Here is a 17,751-nt window from a genome sequence, read left to right on the forward strand (position 1 = left end):
TTGTGAACTTTTTTTTTGGGGGGGGGAGGGAGGGGGCTTCACCATTCGTACATCTAAAAGCTACTCTAAAATTTGTCTGTGCCATATAAATTCTGCAACCACAACCTTTATATTTAAATGCTTTAGATGTCTCAATCTTTTGCATTTAAATGATTAAATGCCTGTCTGGCGCTTAAAGAATTTTACGACATTCTATACTCATTCTGTATTCATTCTGCATTATCGTTCTCTATTCTCACTGCATAACACCTGCGTTAAATGACATCATCCTTCACACCAGTAATTTTGTTAATTTTGCTTTATGTCTTCGCATATGGATTCAGACATTTTTGTATAATTTACAGAGGAAAGAAAATTAGTTATTACCCTGTATAATATATACCAAACTGTCGTTGAAAATTCAATAATGATTTTTCTTAAAAATCAATTTCCACCAGAAATGGAATGCAGTACAATAGAAAAAATAACTTTTCCTAAATTTATGAAGTATAAATAAACCTGTATGCCCTACATAGCACCTCTGCTGCTGCTCGTGTACATATACACACACACACACACACACACACACACACACACACACACACACACACACACACACACACACACACACACACACACACACACACACACACACACACATTCCTAGCCCTATTTACCACTTTATAAAGCATTAGCTTAATTTTAACATTTTGCCTGTACAAATCTCCTTTATGTCAAGTTTCCTAACTAAAATTAAATTGGTGAAAAAAAAAGACTTTCGCGGTAAGGACGGAGGAAAAAAAAATCCGCGTGGGAAGCACGGCGGCAGGTGACGGCGTCAACGGAAAGTATGCGGTATGTCATGACAGCGCTACATAAAGAACGGCAGCACACCGCCTCACCTCCCAACTTACGCACCAACTGATTTCAGCCTCCCAACATTATTCACTCCTTTGTCCCTTGCCGCAATTTGCGTTATACAAGCTTTAATTTGGAAATTTGCAAATGATATTCTGGCAAATTTATGAAATACGTCAGAGATTACATAGATGTAGGCATGTACATGGCAGTAATTAGTAATATTCCAAGTTGGTCCTAGCTTTAGACTGCCCGAAATACTATGCACTACCACGGGAGTTTTCTTGAAAGATATACTAGGCCTGCTGCAGTGTTCCTCGATTCTTGTTCTTATATACTACTTACCTGGTATAACTAATTTATCCTATTTGAAAATAAAATTAGACAAAGCGAATCTAGAATAACCCGGTAAATCAACGTGACTCGTTTCAACTTGTATGTAATGTATTACAATAATTATCTCTTAAATATGCATTAATCTCCTAACTTGATATGGATGAAACGAAGATAAATTACTATGAGAGAAGAGATACGGATAATGAATGGTTCGAGGGACTTGTGGCCAGGACCCACCTATTATCTGAATTCATCAAATTTAACATTACTTCCTTCACAACACATTAACGAGTGAATCCGTTTTTGTCCAGTTCCCACTCTCCTCTGAAAGAGAAGGTAGGGTGGGGCCGGGGCGCATCTCTAATATAAAGATCGATCACATGGCTGCAAGACGGGGTCACTCGATAAATGGGTTGCACCCCAGACAACAGGGTCAACTAGACCGAGACAAAACCTTGGTTATAAAGATTGACCATATAGTTGAAAATTAAAAATAAGTGAAGCTATTTAAGTTTCAAGCTTTGTTGAACAGATTTTTATCATCATTAACCCAGAGGGTTGTAACTTAGGATAACCTAACAAGGCCACGTCATCAAACTAGTTTACTGACACTGAAGTTCTTTAATCATCTCCCTAAGATGAGGGCAGCACCAGTCTACTAATACAATAGTACCTAAATACTGCGAAGTGAAAAGGGGCAACGTGTTAAAGGAAACATGCCTAACGTTTCCACTAATCCATGGATCGAACCCCCGGTCCCTCAGTGCGCGAGCCGTGGCAGCTACCTGTTGATCCACGAGTACCCGGAAACACAAACTAGAGCATGAATATACATCATAAACATTACACATGCATCATCAATGAATTCGCATTACACAGAAGTAATACTGCATGGGGGATTGATATGGGGGGGGCGTAGCTCTAACCTAATACTCCATAGGGAGGGTAGCTCATATTCCCTGGATCAACAATCCTTCACCTTCAAGGCATCCCCCACCCCTTCTCAATCCTTCTGAAGGGCCTGAATACGTAGAAAACGATAACAAAGACGGGAGAACCTGCATGGAAACAAACAGGTCTAGGGTAAACGGGAAAGTACGATCTATATGGCGCCGCTGCCTGCCTCAGCCAGCCCTCATGGCGACACTGACGCCGAAGTAATGGCTTTATCATCATTCCAAGCCCATCCTGAGAGTGGCAGTGGATGAACATGCACGAATAAAATATGCAGAAAAGCATTCAATGGGAACAAGTTTCCCTCAACTTCACTAATTCAACCGTGAGCAAATCTAATGAAGACTTGTTCTGCATGTATAAACATGAAGTAACGCGAAAGTAGGCCTACTGTTCCTTGCAAAGCAGGTTCAACTAACTCAACCACATCCACCCCTACACCCGTCCGACCTATTTAATATTAAAGCTACCCAAAGTTTCTGCATTAATAACGTTACCTGGGAGTTTGTTCCACTCCTCTACAACTCTATACTCTAATACCCATACCTGTGGCCATTACGCCTCTACACCCAGTGGACGGACAACCACGATCAATCTTTATTGCATTAACAATATTTGAATTTCCCTTTCACTTAGGATTTTTTTTTCTCTACATGTCACCTGGCTTTAGATGTAATTATATAATTCTAGTGTATTTCTTTTCTTTAGATATTATCATACTAAGCAAGAGGAAGTTAGGTGTGGCGTGTGGGAGTGGGACGAAACAATGGGGAGTGGCACCAAGCAATGGGAGTGGCACCAAGCAATGGGGTTATGGGAGGGCCTCTTAAGCTATCTCGGCAGTATACGAGTTTCTTGGGCCTTCTCATGCCCACATGAATGTGTGGAGCTCCGCTCCAATATTTACTCATCCAGCGTTTCATCTGTCAGACTAATATACCATAACTAATATCATCGTTAATGGCTCATTCGTGTTTTTATCTTCCGCCATGCTACTGTATCCTATCTCCGACTAACATATTATTGTCTTTCCAAAGATGATCATCTCCACTGATCTCTGTACTGTATATTAATTCATTTTAAGATTTCGCTTTCTGGTAGGTTTGTGAGATAGGACATTAAGATAACTTATTCCTGTAACTACAAACAGATCATTCATACGCTCTAGCAAACGGGTAAACGCATTCACACGAGAAAATATAAAGTGGTGAATGTCAAGAATTTGCAATGTATGAACGTGGGTCGCGTCTAGCCCAGCATCGTGCCAACAGCTACGTGCTGGCAACAGCTGTGTGGCCTTGTTGACCATGAATGTGTGTTGGTATGAGAAAATATGGATAATAGGGGTGTGGGCGGACGTGGGTGCTGGACAAGTGTGGTTGGGCTAGATGTGGACGTGAGGTGTATAGGAAAGTTTGGAAAGTGTGGGGAGGGGTGCATGTAAAGGGGTGGGAGATTTAGGTACAAGATTACCCATTTATATCTACAAAAGCAGAACTAGACTCGATGGCTTGTGTTCCGTCTTACGTGTTTAGTATATTTCTTTTGTTCAATTGTTATTTGTTTTGGCAGATTGCTTCCCTTTTAGATCCCACTCCATAATTTTAGCTTTTCATTCAAGAGAAAACCTCAACTATATTTATTGCTAATTAAAACATTCATGTAACTGATACATGAATTTTTGACATTAATATGAATAAGCAGAGGATAAAACTGCAAGCATATATACCTAGCTATACCTTTATTTTTGATATGCCCTAGTCGAGTAGTTTTTCTGTTCTTAGGAGCTCGGTCCTGGGGCCAAGCTTAAAATAACTAGTTAAACACTGACCAAGGCAGTGTTTGACTATAAGGTTAACGTTACTATGTTAATTTACAGAAGTTACTATACAAGACAATTTAACAAAAATAGCTTGTTAATAAACCACCTGTTGAGCGCCGCTCCCACCCTTATAGGCTACAAATTCCCATCCCCCTTTTCCTCATCATTCGCCGCCCACGTCCCCAGTATTATGTGCCCTCCCACCATCACGATATAAAAAGGTTAAGGTCACAAATACCTTTCCCGAGCACCACACCAGTAACTGCTTCACTACCACCACCTACACACCCCTCTCAACAGCAAAATATATCTTTTCAGGAATGTATATAAAAAAAATGGTATAATGATGGGACTACCACTTCATATATATAAATTCTCAACTTACTGGAAGCGAAGTGTGTCAAATGGTATATATTCGATAGTGGCCAGGTTGTAAAGTAGCTACTTACCTGGAGATGATTCTGGGGATTATTTCCCATGTGTAACTCATCGACTTCTCACTTTTCAGACAGGAAACTGTGGATACATGTAATATTACATATCCAGTGGGAAACTGTTGAAAACCTTGCACGCTCTTACTGAGTTGCCGCAATCTTTTGCACTGTCTACTGCGACTTTTGTTCACAAGTTATTTGCAGAAATCTCTCCTGCCAGTGATCCCGGAGTAAATTTGAATTATTTTATGTATTCCCAATCTTTAAAATTTTTAGTCTGAATATATTTAGACAATTAAATAATCTGAACAATCACAACAATTTTCCAGGACTGAAATTACTAGTGCGTTAAAGAGTATCATTTGCTTAGCATCCCTTAATTAAGCTATTGTTACCCAGACTTTTTGTTACGGTAGCAAAAGCAACACTAACGTGTTCCTTGAACAAAACTTTTAAAACAAAATCGGATACATCAGCAGTGTGCTCCTACACTATGCTACATAATTACAGTGGGAGCAAAAGTTAGCTGTTTCCCCTGTCATATTCCATCATGCAGGACGGGGTTCATATAAAGTGCTGAAATCTGTCAGCCTGAGCTAGAGAAGGAAATTCAAGCATTTCAGCAAGGTAGATAGGGTTCATTTACGGGAGCTTCAGAGGTTTCCTTCCAGCATAGCCGAGTTACTATCATTTGGGAATTGCCATCTCTCCGGAGAAAAATTAATTTTTATGAAGATATCTCAATCATTCACGAGCAAAAGCAAGAGAAATTGTATACAGGAGGCAGAGGAAAGAAAACCCGGGTGGAGGAAGAGAAAGATGGACGTCAGTAGATATCCAACCCCACACTTGTACAAACATGTATACACAAAATATATATAAATTGAGCACGCGAGCACACATAAAACACACACACACACACACAAACATACAAACACAAAACAAACAGCCTTACGACATGGTTATTCCCAGGTTCCTTACGTTTCTCTTCAGTGACTAATGTGGTCCGATTGAGTTTTATACTCTTCCAACTTTTATTTCATTTGACAAAAGTTCACTAAATGCAGCATATGAGTCTCAGACGTTAAACATCTGACACGATGCATATTAATTCGTAATGTAAATACTATTATTAAGCCGAGTGTTAAGCTCACTCAAGTTTCAGATTACGAATAAAATTACTATCCACACAAGCAACTCACTAAATACTCAATCCTTTAAAAATGGCAACCAATCAAAATATCACCTGGGCATACACCAGTCTCAATTATATAAATATTTTCAGCATTATTATTCCATTCCTGCGAAAGTACAAAACCCGTAGGGTTCGTTAAGCAACCTTGCACTAATAGACATTTTAATTACCGTCACTATATTTCTGGTCCAAGTTCTATATTTACATAGTAGATATCCCCAGATAAGGCAATTATGGAGATCCGGTCTTTGTGCGAGTTGGCCGATAATTCATCCCCAAAAATGTACATTTGGATGGTTTTTGTCATGGCAATATTTTATGTTGTGCGAATGTAGGAAAGTTATCCTAACCTAATGAAACCAAACCAAAAACAACTTAGCCCTAGCGTAACCTAACCTTACTCCGCCAACGGTACATACGAGACTAGTGCGCGTTTTTGTTTACATTCGTCTTTACGTTCCTTGTGATTGGTCAGGAGCATCCATACAAACCCTGGTAGGGTAAATAGGTCATTTAACACCTGGGGAATGGGAAGCAATCAGGTTCGATCCAAGATGGGCAGGGCATGGGGGGGGGGGAGTAAAGTACAATTCCTTGGATCAAGAACCCTGCACCAACATTGATCAACATATAAAGCTGCACACAACTCGCCTTGCTGTTGGTTCAGGAGCTGGAATTGGAACAACTCATCCTTGATTATAATAATAATAATAATGCACACAACTCGCCCTTCAGGAGTGGATTGGAACAACTCATCCAGCACCTTGGCTACGCATCAAGACTCGTCAAATATTTTATGCAGATTAGCTTTCTTAAAATGAGCGCAGCCTGGAGACCTGAATCTGACCAGGACACCAATGATGTACCGAACCCAAAAACGTTATAACAAGACTCAAAACTAATTTTCAACATTTTCCTGGCTTGCTCAAACTGCCAACATTTTCCTGGCTGCTGAACAACTGTTAAAATTCGTAATTGACGCCACAATTTATGCAACAAACTATTTCTTTTTTTTTCACTGAATGTATAAGCCTAGTTACCAGTACCATTAGTAAAATACCAGGTGACCAAACACCAGGCAAAGCAACAGCAGCCACACACATTAGCATCAGGTGGGTGGCACCTTGAGTCAAACACGCCACTCCCTTACTTTCACACTAACTGAGCATCGCATGAAGTATTCGTCAATACTCACGATCTGAATTAGTTTGAGGGAGCCGCTGAGGGTACAGAGGGCTTTGATGTTGAATGTCAGGCCCATCTTGCTTAGAGTTTTTGAGGTTTGTTAAATAGTTAACGAGTATGCTGCGCGGATAGCTGCGTCAACTGCGACTGTCAGTTGAAGTCTGGTTTATACTCTCAGTTATCGTCGCCGGGGAACCTCAGAGCATCTCGTACACTTAAAATATAACTATATTATATAAATTGGGCTTAATAAAATAATTTCGAGAGCAAAAATTATCCTATAGGTATACATATTTGAGGCTTATTTACTAAGAATTAACGTACCGCACTGCGTGTTAGTATGTCCGGGTTTTAGTAAGGAATCACTTGTCTGGTAGCGAGTATTCGTGTTATGGCGCTGACTTCAAATGCTGCTAAATCAATTTTCTTCAATATTTTAGGTTAATTTCTTTATGTATCCAATGTCACTTTCTTAAAGCTGCTTACAAACTTACAATATGATATTATCTACATGTTAGGCTAGATTACTAGGTTAGATAAGCTTAGGTTAGCTTATGTTAGACAGGTTTAAGTAATATTTGGACTATGTTAGGATATGTTAGAGTAAGTTAGGATATCTTAGGTTAAGTTATGATTCGTTCGGATTTTTAACCCGGAGGGTTAGCCACTCGGGATAACCCAAGAAAGTTAGTGCGTCATCAGGGACTGTATCGCCTTATTTCCACTGGGGTCCTTCAATCTTGTCCCACAGGATGCCACCCACACCAGTCAACTAATACCCAGATACCTACTTACTGCTAGGTGAACAGGTACAGCAGTAGATGAATGGTTCAGAGAACCGACATGTTGATAAATTAGACACATGTGCAACTCTTGGGTATCTTTATTGAGGAAACGTTTCGCCACACAGTGGCTTCATCAGTCCATACATAGGAGAAACTTGAAGAACAGGAGGAGAATGAGGTAATCAGTCCCTCAACCTTGAGTCGATGTGTTCAGTCCATCAATCTTGAGTAGAATACGGCAGATGAGCGGAGAAGCAGCTTCCTCAATAAAGATACCCAAGAGTTGCACATGTGTAATTTATCAACAGGTACAGCAGGTGTAAGGACATGCTCAATGTTTCCACCCGTGCCAGGGATCGAATCACGGACACTCAGTGTGTATGAGGCGAGTCACAAACCTATTAAAATACGTTTATTTACAATTATGCAAAAAAAAAAAAAAAAAAAAAAAAAAAAAAAAAAAAAAAAAAAAAAAAAAAAAGCCTGGCAACAAATTTTATATTCATAGAGAAGCGGAAAACCCGTCAGGTTCATACATCGTCTGGGGAATGAGAATAGACCTGATCCGAGGAAGGGGAAGAGATATTCCCGTGGAACCGGTAGCTGATGTTAATGAGGGGGGAAGCGCTAAACTTGCAGGAATCATTATTATGGAGGAGCGCTAAGGCCGTAGAAATTATACAGCGCCTGAGGGGGGCGGGGATGGAAGGCATTCAGGTTCAATTCTGGGAACTGGAGCACAGATCCAATTCCCTAGATCAAGAGCCCCTCACCAGCATCAAGGAACCTCCCTTGAGGGGTTATAGGAATCATATAGCGCGTGTATGATGAGAGAATCATATTGAATCGAGAGCGGTGCGGAAATCGAACAATTCGGATTTTGAGCACTTTTTTTTTCGGCGAAATTACCCCTCAAGAAAATCATGTGTATGAGACGCGTTCACCCGCCAGCGACACACTAAAGTCTGCTCTCTCGCTCTCATTGAGTTAGGAATACTCTGCACATTCATCCATTAATTTTTGTGCTTGTTTATTGATTGTGACTGTGAAATAAGCCACCATGGGGTCAAAGAAAGTTCACAGTGCCAGTCCTTTGGTAAAGAAGGTGAGAAACACGACAGAATTCAAGAAGAACTTGTAGCAAAATATGAAAGTGGCGTACGTGGCCGAGCTCGCCAGAATGTATGGCAAGTCGAGTTAGCGGGAGATAGTGTTTCGGAGGGGGATAATTTGGGAGAAGGCAAAGTTGCATGCGGATCTCGTGAATATAATGCCTGGAACGAGTGCTGCTGTTAATAAATTTAAGGCCAGGAAATGCTGGTTTGACAGATTTAAGAAGCGTAGTGGCATGCACAGTGTTGTAAGGCATGGCGAGGCTGCAAGTTCAGACAAACGTGTGGCTGAAAAATTCGTGCACGAATTCAAGGAGTACGTAGAGGCTGAAGGATTCGTCCCGCAACAAGTGTTCATCTGTGACTAAACAGGCCTCTTTTGGAAGAAAATGCCAGAGGACCTATATCACGCAGGAGGAAAAGGTACTGCTAGGACACAAGCCTATGAAGAATAGGGTAACTTTTGTTCTGTGGTAACACTAGTGGGGATTTCTAAGTGAAACTTTTACTCGTGTATAACTCTGAAAATCTCCAAGTGTTCAAGAAAAACAATGTCATGAAGAATAAATTGTGTGTGATGTGGAAGGCTAACAATAAGGCATGGGTTACAAGGCTAATTTTCGTTGAGTGGGTCAATGAAGTGTTTGGCCCGAGTGTGTAGAAATACCTCCTGAAAAATAAATTGCCATTTAAGTGCCTCCTGGTAATGGACAATGCTCCTGCTTATCCTCCAGACTTGGAAGACCTATTGTTCGAGGAGTGTAATTTCATCACAGTGAAGTTCTTGCCCCCTGGACCAGCAGGTCATTTCAAACTTCAAAAAACTCTACACCAATGCAATATTTCAAAGTGCTTTGAAGTGACCTCGGACACTGAACTGACTAAGAGTTCTGGAGGAATTGCTTCAATATCCTGTTGCATAATCCTTATAGATAAGGCTTAGCAGGGAGTGACTTCCAGGACTTTGAACTCGGCTTGGAGAAAACCGTGGCCAGAATGTGTCCAAGAGAAGGATTTTGAAGGGTTTGAGGCTAATCCTGAGGACCTTACACCTATTGTGGAATGTATTGTGTCTTTGGGGAAGTCCTTGGGGTTGGATGTGAGTAGCGAGGATGTGGAAGAGTTGGTAGAGAACCACAGGGAAGAGCTAACCACTGAAGAGCTGCAGGACCTTCATCTGGAACAGCAACAGACTGCAGCTGAGGATATTGCTTCAGAGAAGGAAGAGAGGGGAGAGACTGTGCCTTCTTCAGTGATTAAGGACATGTGTGCAAAGTGGAGTGAGGTGCAAAGTTTTGCAGAGAATTATCACCCTAACAAAACTGTTGTATGCAGTCTGCAACATGTTCAATGACTGTCTTGTCCCATTTTATGCAAATCTTAAAGAGATGCCAGAAACAGAGCTCGCTGGACAGATTTTTAGTGCGACAGGGGTCCAGTGCCAGTAAAAGACAAAGAAGTAACCCCAGAGAGAGCTTTGATACCTAAAGTCCTTATGGAGGGGGATTCCCCTTCCAAACAATAAGCTCTCTTCCCTCTCCCCTCGCCTTCAATATGCCACCAAGAATCTTCAATAAAGGTATGTAAGGTTTATATTTATATTTATCATTGTTTTCTGTAAAACTATAGTTATTCTTTAAAAAATTTAATTTCTGTGAATATTTTTGGGTGTCTGGAGCGGATTAATTGGATTTACATTGTTTCTTATGGAAAATATTACTTCGGTTTTCAAGCATTTCGGATTTCCAGCAACCTTCCGGAACAGCAGTCTCTCTGTTTCAGTTGTTTTATTTATGCATACTTGTTTTATTCATCTCCCTTGTAGGTATTCTATATCATTAGCTGCTATCAATATTTACTGTGTGTACTCGCCTATTTGTGGTTGCAGGGGTCGAGTGTAGCTCCTGGCCCCACCTCTACTGGTTGCTACTAGCTCCACTCCCTGCTCTCAGAGCCTTGTTGTAGCCCTCCTTAAAGCTATGTATGGATCCTGCCTCCACTACATCACCCCAGGGCTGGATTTATAAGGAGGCAAAGGGGGCAACTGGCCTGGGGCCCCCTCCCAGAGGGGCCCCCAGACAAAGAACTTCCTTTAAAATAAAATGTAATAAAATTAGTTTAATAAAGATAAGATTTCGTTCGGATTTTTAACCCCGGAGGGTTAGCCACCCAGGATAACCCAAGAAAGTCAGTGCGTCATCGAGGACTGTCTAACTTATTTCCATTGGGGTCCTTAATCTTGTCCCCCAGGATGTGACCCACACCAGTCGACTAACACCCAGGTACCTATTTGCTGCTAGGTGAACAGGACAACAGGTGTAAGGAAACGTGTCGAAATGTTTCCACCCGCCGGGAATCGAACCCGGGCCCTCCGTGTGTGAAGCGGGAGGGGCATCAGAAAATAGAAAAAGTGCCCTCACCCCCTCTCCCTTTGAATAACTTGACTAAACTATTTCTGATTAGTGCCAATTTAGAGGTAAATGACCAGATCGTGAGGTCAGAGGTGACCAGGGTGCATGCATGTGTGTGTGTGTGTGTGTGTGTGTGTGTGTGTGTGTGTGTGTGTGTGTGTGTGTGTGTGTGTGTGTGTGTGTGTGTGTGTGTGTGTGTGTGTGTGTGTGTGTGCGTGCGCGCGGTAGCGCTGTTGTGTGTATGGCTTTGACTACGACCTCAGAAGGGCTATTTCTGGTTAGTATCAGTGTACGATCAATGACCAACAAGCAAGCCAATTGGTGGCCTGGGGCTGTGTGTATCTGTGTTCGTCGACCACTTTTAGTGCTAGGCAATGGTGTCTGTTATAGATCTGCATGTTCCTCACAAAGGTTTGCAATATATCATCGTTTTGCAATTACATCTTACACATCCACAAACACACACGTGTGTGTGCGTCTCATTAACTACATTATCATTAAATGTCAAAGATCTGAATACAGTGGACCCCTGAGTTTCGGCAGCCTCGACTTTCGTGAAATTCGACCTTCTGCGAGTTTTTTTTTGGAAAAATTTGGCCTCGAGTTTCGTGAAAAAACTCGTGCTTCAGCGACCGTCCAGTACCCGTCCGCCCGTCGCCGTGCACACAAAGCCAGTCTCCCACGCCATTCACTCTCAGTGTGCCATTGTTTACCAACACGTGACCATCACCCCGCGGGTTCATACATTTCATAATAATCCATTGTTTTTTGCACTTGCAACTGCTAAATAAGTCATCATGGACCCAAGGAAAGCCAGTGCAAGCCCTTTGGTAAATAAAGTGAGTGACGGGGATGTGGAAGAGTTGGTGGAGGACCACAGGAAAGAGCTAACCACTGACGAACTGCAAGAGCTTCAACTGGAACAGCATCAGACCACAGCCGAGGAACTTGCTTCAGAGGAGGAGGAAGAGGGGGTGGATGAGGTGCCTTCTTCTGTGATTAAGGACGTGTGTGGAATGTGGAATGAGTTGCAAAGTTTTGTTGAAAAGTATCACCCTGACCAAGCTGAAACAAGCCGTATCTGCAACATGTACAATGACAGTGCTGTGTCCCACTTCAGGGAAATCTTAAAGAAACGCCAGAAAAAGACCTCTCTGGACAGATATTTTGTGTGCCAGGGGTCCAGTGAGTCAAGTTGTACCCAGTGGCATTAAAAGAAGAAGGAAAGTAACCCCAGGTAAGGACTTGCTACCTAAAGTCCTAATGGAAGGAGATTCTCCTTCCAAACAATAGGGTACACCTTCCTCCTATCACCTCCTCCCACCTTCCATCCACCCAGAAGTCTTCAGTAAAGGTAAGTGTAATATTATTATTTATTTTAAATGCATGTACTTGATTTCTGATTGTTTTCATTATGTAAATCTTTATTTAATTTGAAAAAATATTTTAATATTTTTGGGTGTCTGGAACGGATTAATTTTATTTCCATTATTTCTTATGGGGAAAATGGTTTCGAGTTTCGTGAATTTCGACCTTCGGTGGGGGCTCTGGAACATATTAATCACGAAACTCGAGGTCCACTGTATTTGTTTTTTTTTTCAGAAGACCCAGTATACCACAGAAAATTCACTTGTTAGGAGCTCAGAAAAGGAAGATTTCCAAAGAATCAAGCGAAAGAAATGCTGCTGTCTTGGCAAAGACAAAACGCCTTACAGAATTTTTCTCTGCTTCTGTAGTGGAAAACATAGAAGCTACTAATGAAGAACCAGTACCACTATCAGATGATTCTTCTGAGGACCCACCCACATTCCCAAGTACATCTGCAGAAAATGAAAATAACATACCAATTCAAGATAGTTAAGGGGATGAACCACCACAACCACATTCTACAGATACTTCTGTAGACATGAACAGTGAAGAGCCACCATGTGATTCAGACCCAGCCACGTGGTTTCCTGTCAGAGAAAAGCATGTATCCTTTTGGTTAACTGCCACTATAGATAAATCCCGAAAGTGACACACCGAAGATATAAATAAATACACATCGGTAATTATTATATAGTGCAGATGGAATATATTACAAACTGAAAATTAGTCAGGTCTTAAAGTCAATAAAATTAAGAAAAATAAAATAAGACTCTTCGAAACCTAACTTTTTTTTCGAAAACTGCTGTTTATCATTCCTTTTAGTTAATTTCCTATTTGTAATTCAATTTAATATCCATGGTTAGGGCCCCCCTCCCCAGGTCTAAATCCAGCCCTGATAAAAACTAAGCACTAAACCCACAAGAGATGTCAAATACGTAAGTCCAACATCAAGGAGACGGTTTTTAACAAGTCCATGGACATTGTTCATTAGAATTACGAATATGTGGCAATCGAATGCATTGGACGAGTGTCCAGGGCGTTTCAAATATCAAGGTTCAAGCTACGTTAACACAGTAACAAGACTGTGTTAGTTCCTTACTAATTACCAAGTGGCAACCATCCCTCCTCCCCATCACCCTCCCACCAGTAACAACTACTCACCCCCAAACCCCCCACCAGCAACCAACCCCCGACCCTTCCCCTAACGACCTTCCTCCCCTCTCCACAAACAACCACTGACATCACCCTCCCTCCCCCAGGTCAATGGCACCATTTAGCCACTATAGGACAAAACCTTGCCAATAAAATCCCAAGCTCAGATACCCCACCAAATGACTACCTCACTGGCAACTACCCGAACACACTGTTCCTAGCTCCGACTAACCCATACGAAGTCTCCCTTATTATCAACACGCTAAAAAACAAGGCAGGAGATTTAAATACCTTACCACCCTTTATATACAAAAAAGTGTCACAAGTGCTATCACCAATCATTGCAACACTCTTTAACAAATCCATTGAATCCTCCACCTTCCCCACAGTACTCAAAATAGCAAGGGTCACCCCGATCCACAAAGGAGGAGACCAAACAGAGTTGAATAACTATAGGCCAATATCCAACTTGCACCCTCTCTCAAAAATCTTCGAAAAATTAATTCATAAACGAATCTACTCCTACCTTATCTCCCAAAACATACTCAACCCCTGCCAATTTGGATTCAGGCCAAATAAAAATACTAATGATGCTATTATACACATGCTAGAACATATATACACTGCAATAGAGAAAAAAGAAGTCCCACTGGGGATCTTCATTGACTTACGTAAAGCTTTTGATACAGTTAACCATGACTTGCTCCACGTAAAATTGTCACACTATGGTATAAGAGGGCACTCCCTCAACTACCTCAAGTCATACCTCAGCAACAGAAGCCAATATGTGTATGCAAATGGGGCAAACTCTTTTGCACAACCAATTACAGTTGGTGTCCCACAGGGAAGTGTCCTTGGCCCTCTTCTCTTTCTCCTATACATAAATGACCTACCAAATGCTTCGCAATTACTCAAACCCACACTATTTGCAGATGACACTACATACGTCTTCTCCCACCCAAGCCCAGTCACGCTAGAAAATACTGTAAATACAGAATTACAGAAAATATCTACCTGGATGAGGACTAACAAACTTACACTAAACATTGACAAAACCTACTTCATTCAGTTTGGTAACAGAGCTACAGATGTCCCTCTTAACATAATGATAAACGGATCACCTATCACAAAGCTAACAGAGGGAAAATTCTTAGGAATCCACCTTGATAATAGACTCAAATTTCATACACATATACAACAAATTTCTAAGAAAATTTCCAAGACTGTAGGCATACTATCGAAGATACGGTACTATGCTCCACAGTCAGCCCTCCTGGCCCTATATCACTCTCTTATTTACCCCTATCTCACCTATGGAATTTGTGCATGGGGCTCAACAACAAGTAACCATCTCAGACCACTAATTACCCAACAAAAGGCTGCAGTTAGAATGATAACAAATTCTCACTATAGGCAGCACACTCCACCAATATTCAATACACTAAACCTATTCACCATACAAAACATTCATACTTATTACTGCACCTATTACATACATAGAACACTTAACTCTGATATTAACCCTCCCCTCAAACATCTCCTTGCCAACCTCAACAGAACACATGACCATAACACAAGGCACAGATCACTCTTTGATGTTCCTCGTGTCCATCTCACACTATGCAAAAACTCAATGCACATAAAAGGCCCTAAAATCTGGAACTCATTACCTGTAAATATAAAAGAAACACTACCTGTTTATAAATTCAAGTCTCTTCTCAAAGATCACTTACTCACCCAAAACCAAATAAATACTGAATAACTGAACCTTATAAATTGTATATCTTAAATGTTTCTCACAATTATATCACATAAATGTTAAACCTAAAACCCAATCTAACTTTATTATTTTTTAAATACACTACCTAACAGAATACTCCATTCTACTGAATGTACAACAATGCATACAACCATATGACCTGTCTTTGTAATACTCACTTGTGCTTTATAGTAATCTGTTTACATTAAAGTTTTATCACCGATGTCATCATTGCTTAGTTCATCTTAAGTTAATTTTAAACCAGCCCGTAATGCTATGCATAGTATAAGTGGCTTTGGCATACTGCTCTTTTCTGTATTTTTTGTACCTCTGTATGTGTGCACAAATTTTTAAATAAATAAATAAATAAATAAATAAGGTCAAGAACGGTGGCGCCACTAGTCACTACTCTGCCATCCACCACACCACCAACACCTCCAGCTCTTCCAGTTCCATCAACCTGTGGTAACAAACTTGGATTACTCCAATTTCATGGTAATCTTTGATAGATCAGCTTTGAAAATATTTTAGGAATTTTTCTTTCTACCAAATGTTGAACATTCTAAATACATAGCAAGACTTAAAACTTACTTATTGCAGCTCATGAATAATCTTTGCAGACATTGTTTTGGGGTGTTGCTGCTGGTGATGACATCTCTAAAGACCTGCAGCTGCCCACAACATGGACTTCACGACGCAGCAGCTGCCCACAACATGGACTTCACGACACAGCAGCTGCCCACAACATGGACTTCACGACACAGCAGCTGCCCACAACATTGACTTCACGACACAGCAGCTGCCCACAACATGGACTTCACGACACAGCAGCTGCCCACAACATTGACTTCACGACACAGCAGCTGCCCACAACATTGACTTCACGACACAGCAGCTGCCCACAACATTGACTTCACGACACAGCAGCTGCCCACAACATGGGGAATATCTTCAACCTACAGGATTCGATGTACTTAAGATCCATTAATTAAAATGTAATAAATAAATTCTTTTCTTTATCACAGCAATGTTCAAGGAAAAACACATACAAAGGAACGCGAGGAACGCAAAAGAAAGTTATTTCATTTTTCTGAGACAAGCCTCAACTGCTGTATTTGTCAGCAGCAGGACAAGTCACACAATTTGGGAGCTTGAAGCTCGGGGGGTGGGGAAACTACTCCAACCCTACTAACAATAGTTGTAAGGAGGCGGATAGCCTCAATACTGCCATTATTAATAGTTTGAGGTATGCTACATTTAAGGTTATCCTCATAACCTTACTCTTTCCTGTATTCACTTTTAATTTTTTTTCTTTTGCATACCCTACCAAATTCATCCACCAATCTCTGCAACTTCTCTTCAGAATCTCCCAAGAGCACAGTGTCATCAGCAAAGAGCAACTGTGACAACTCCCACTTTGTGTGTGATTCTTTATCTTTTAACTCCACGCCTATTGCCAAGACCCTCGCATTTACTTCTCTTACAACCCCATCTATAAATATATTAAACAACCACGGTGACATCACACATCCTTGTTTAAGGCCTACTTTTACTGGGAAAAAATTTCCCTCTTTCCTACATACTCTAACTTGAGCCTCACTATCCTCGTAAAAACTCTTCACTGCTTTCAGTAACCTACCTCCTACACCATACACTTGCAACATCTGCCACATTGCCCCACTAATACCAATCTAAAATCACCCCCTCCCCTAACTATACTCAGCATCAATTCAGGTAAGTGAATCCTTTCTGCTAACACTTCACATCACAGAGGTTTCCATTATTTTCATCATTAACGTCTGGTGCCAGAAGCGTTAGACTTCACTTAGAAACTATCAAACCAACTGCAACTCTGAACGATATTTTTATATTCATAGGAACCTGAACGCCGCTTAAATATTTTAAAATGATGAAATTGTGTAAACTCAATGAATCAATATTTAACTTTGCACAGTTTGGCCAAAGGCATAAAATACGTAGAACACCCACCACAACCACTACCCAAAGCCCGAAACCCACCAACATCCCCACGGAAACCACGTGCAATAAGATTCCATACAGCTTCTGAAGGTCGTTGGTGGGTTCCCAGGCCCACAGTTCTACGTAATCTATGCCTTCGGGGGAGATTACTCTCCCCTGCTATATGCATTCATAATGCATATAGCAGATTCTCCAGTTCTATACCTTCCTCATCCTACTTAACACCACCAAATTCTAAGTTATTTTGATAGAAACTAAATAATTGTAGACTTACAAAGTGTTATATATATACACCACAACTATGCAGCATACTCCAGGTATAGGCCTTACTAATTTGCAGAGCTGTGGCGGCGCAAGGGGGAATGAAGGTAAAGGCGAGATCAAGGGGGGTCTAGGCGAGATCAAGGGGTCTAGGCGAGAT

At 41.1% G+C, this 17,751-nt stretch overlaps 1 protein-coding gene across 1 annotated transcript in view; it reads right to left on the reverse strand.

Moving 5' to 3' along the window:
* The window catches only part of LOC128693991 (uncharacterized), a 42,403-nt gene extending 35,471 nt beyond the window's left edge, over positions 1 to 6,932 (reverse strand). Inside the window, exon 1 of the mRNA XM_070090907.1 lies at positions 6,774 to 6,932. Coding sequence (XP_069947008.1) covers positions 6,774 to 6,839 — 66 coding nt within the window. The 5' untranslated portion in view covers positions 6,840 to 6,932. The remainder of the gene's footprint in view (positions 1 to 6,773) is intronic.
* Positions 6,933 to 17,751: the final 10,819 nt, after the last annotated feature.

This window comes from Cherax quadricarinatus, chromosome 33 (assembly GCF_038502225.1).
Source record: "Cherax quadricarinatus isolate ZL_2023a chromosome 33, ASM3850222v1, whole genome shotgun sequence".
In the NCBI taxonomy this organism is placed as follows: domain Eukaryota; kingdom Metazoa; phylum Arthropoda; class Malacostraca; order Decapoda; family Parastacidae; genus Cherax; species Cherax quadricarinatus.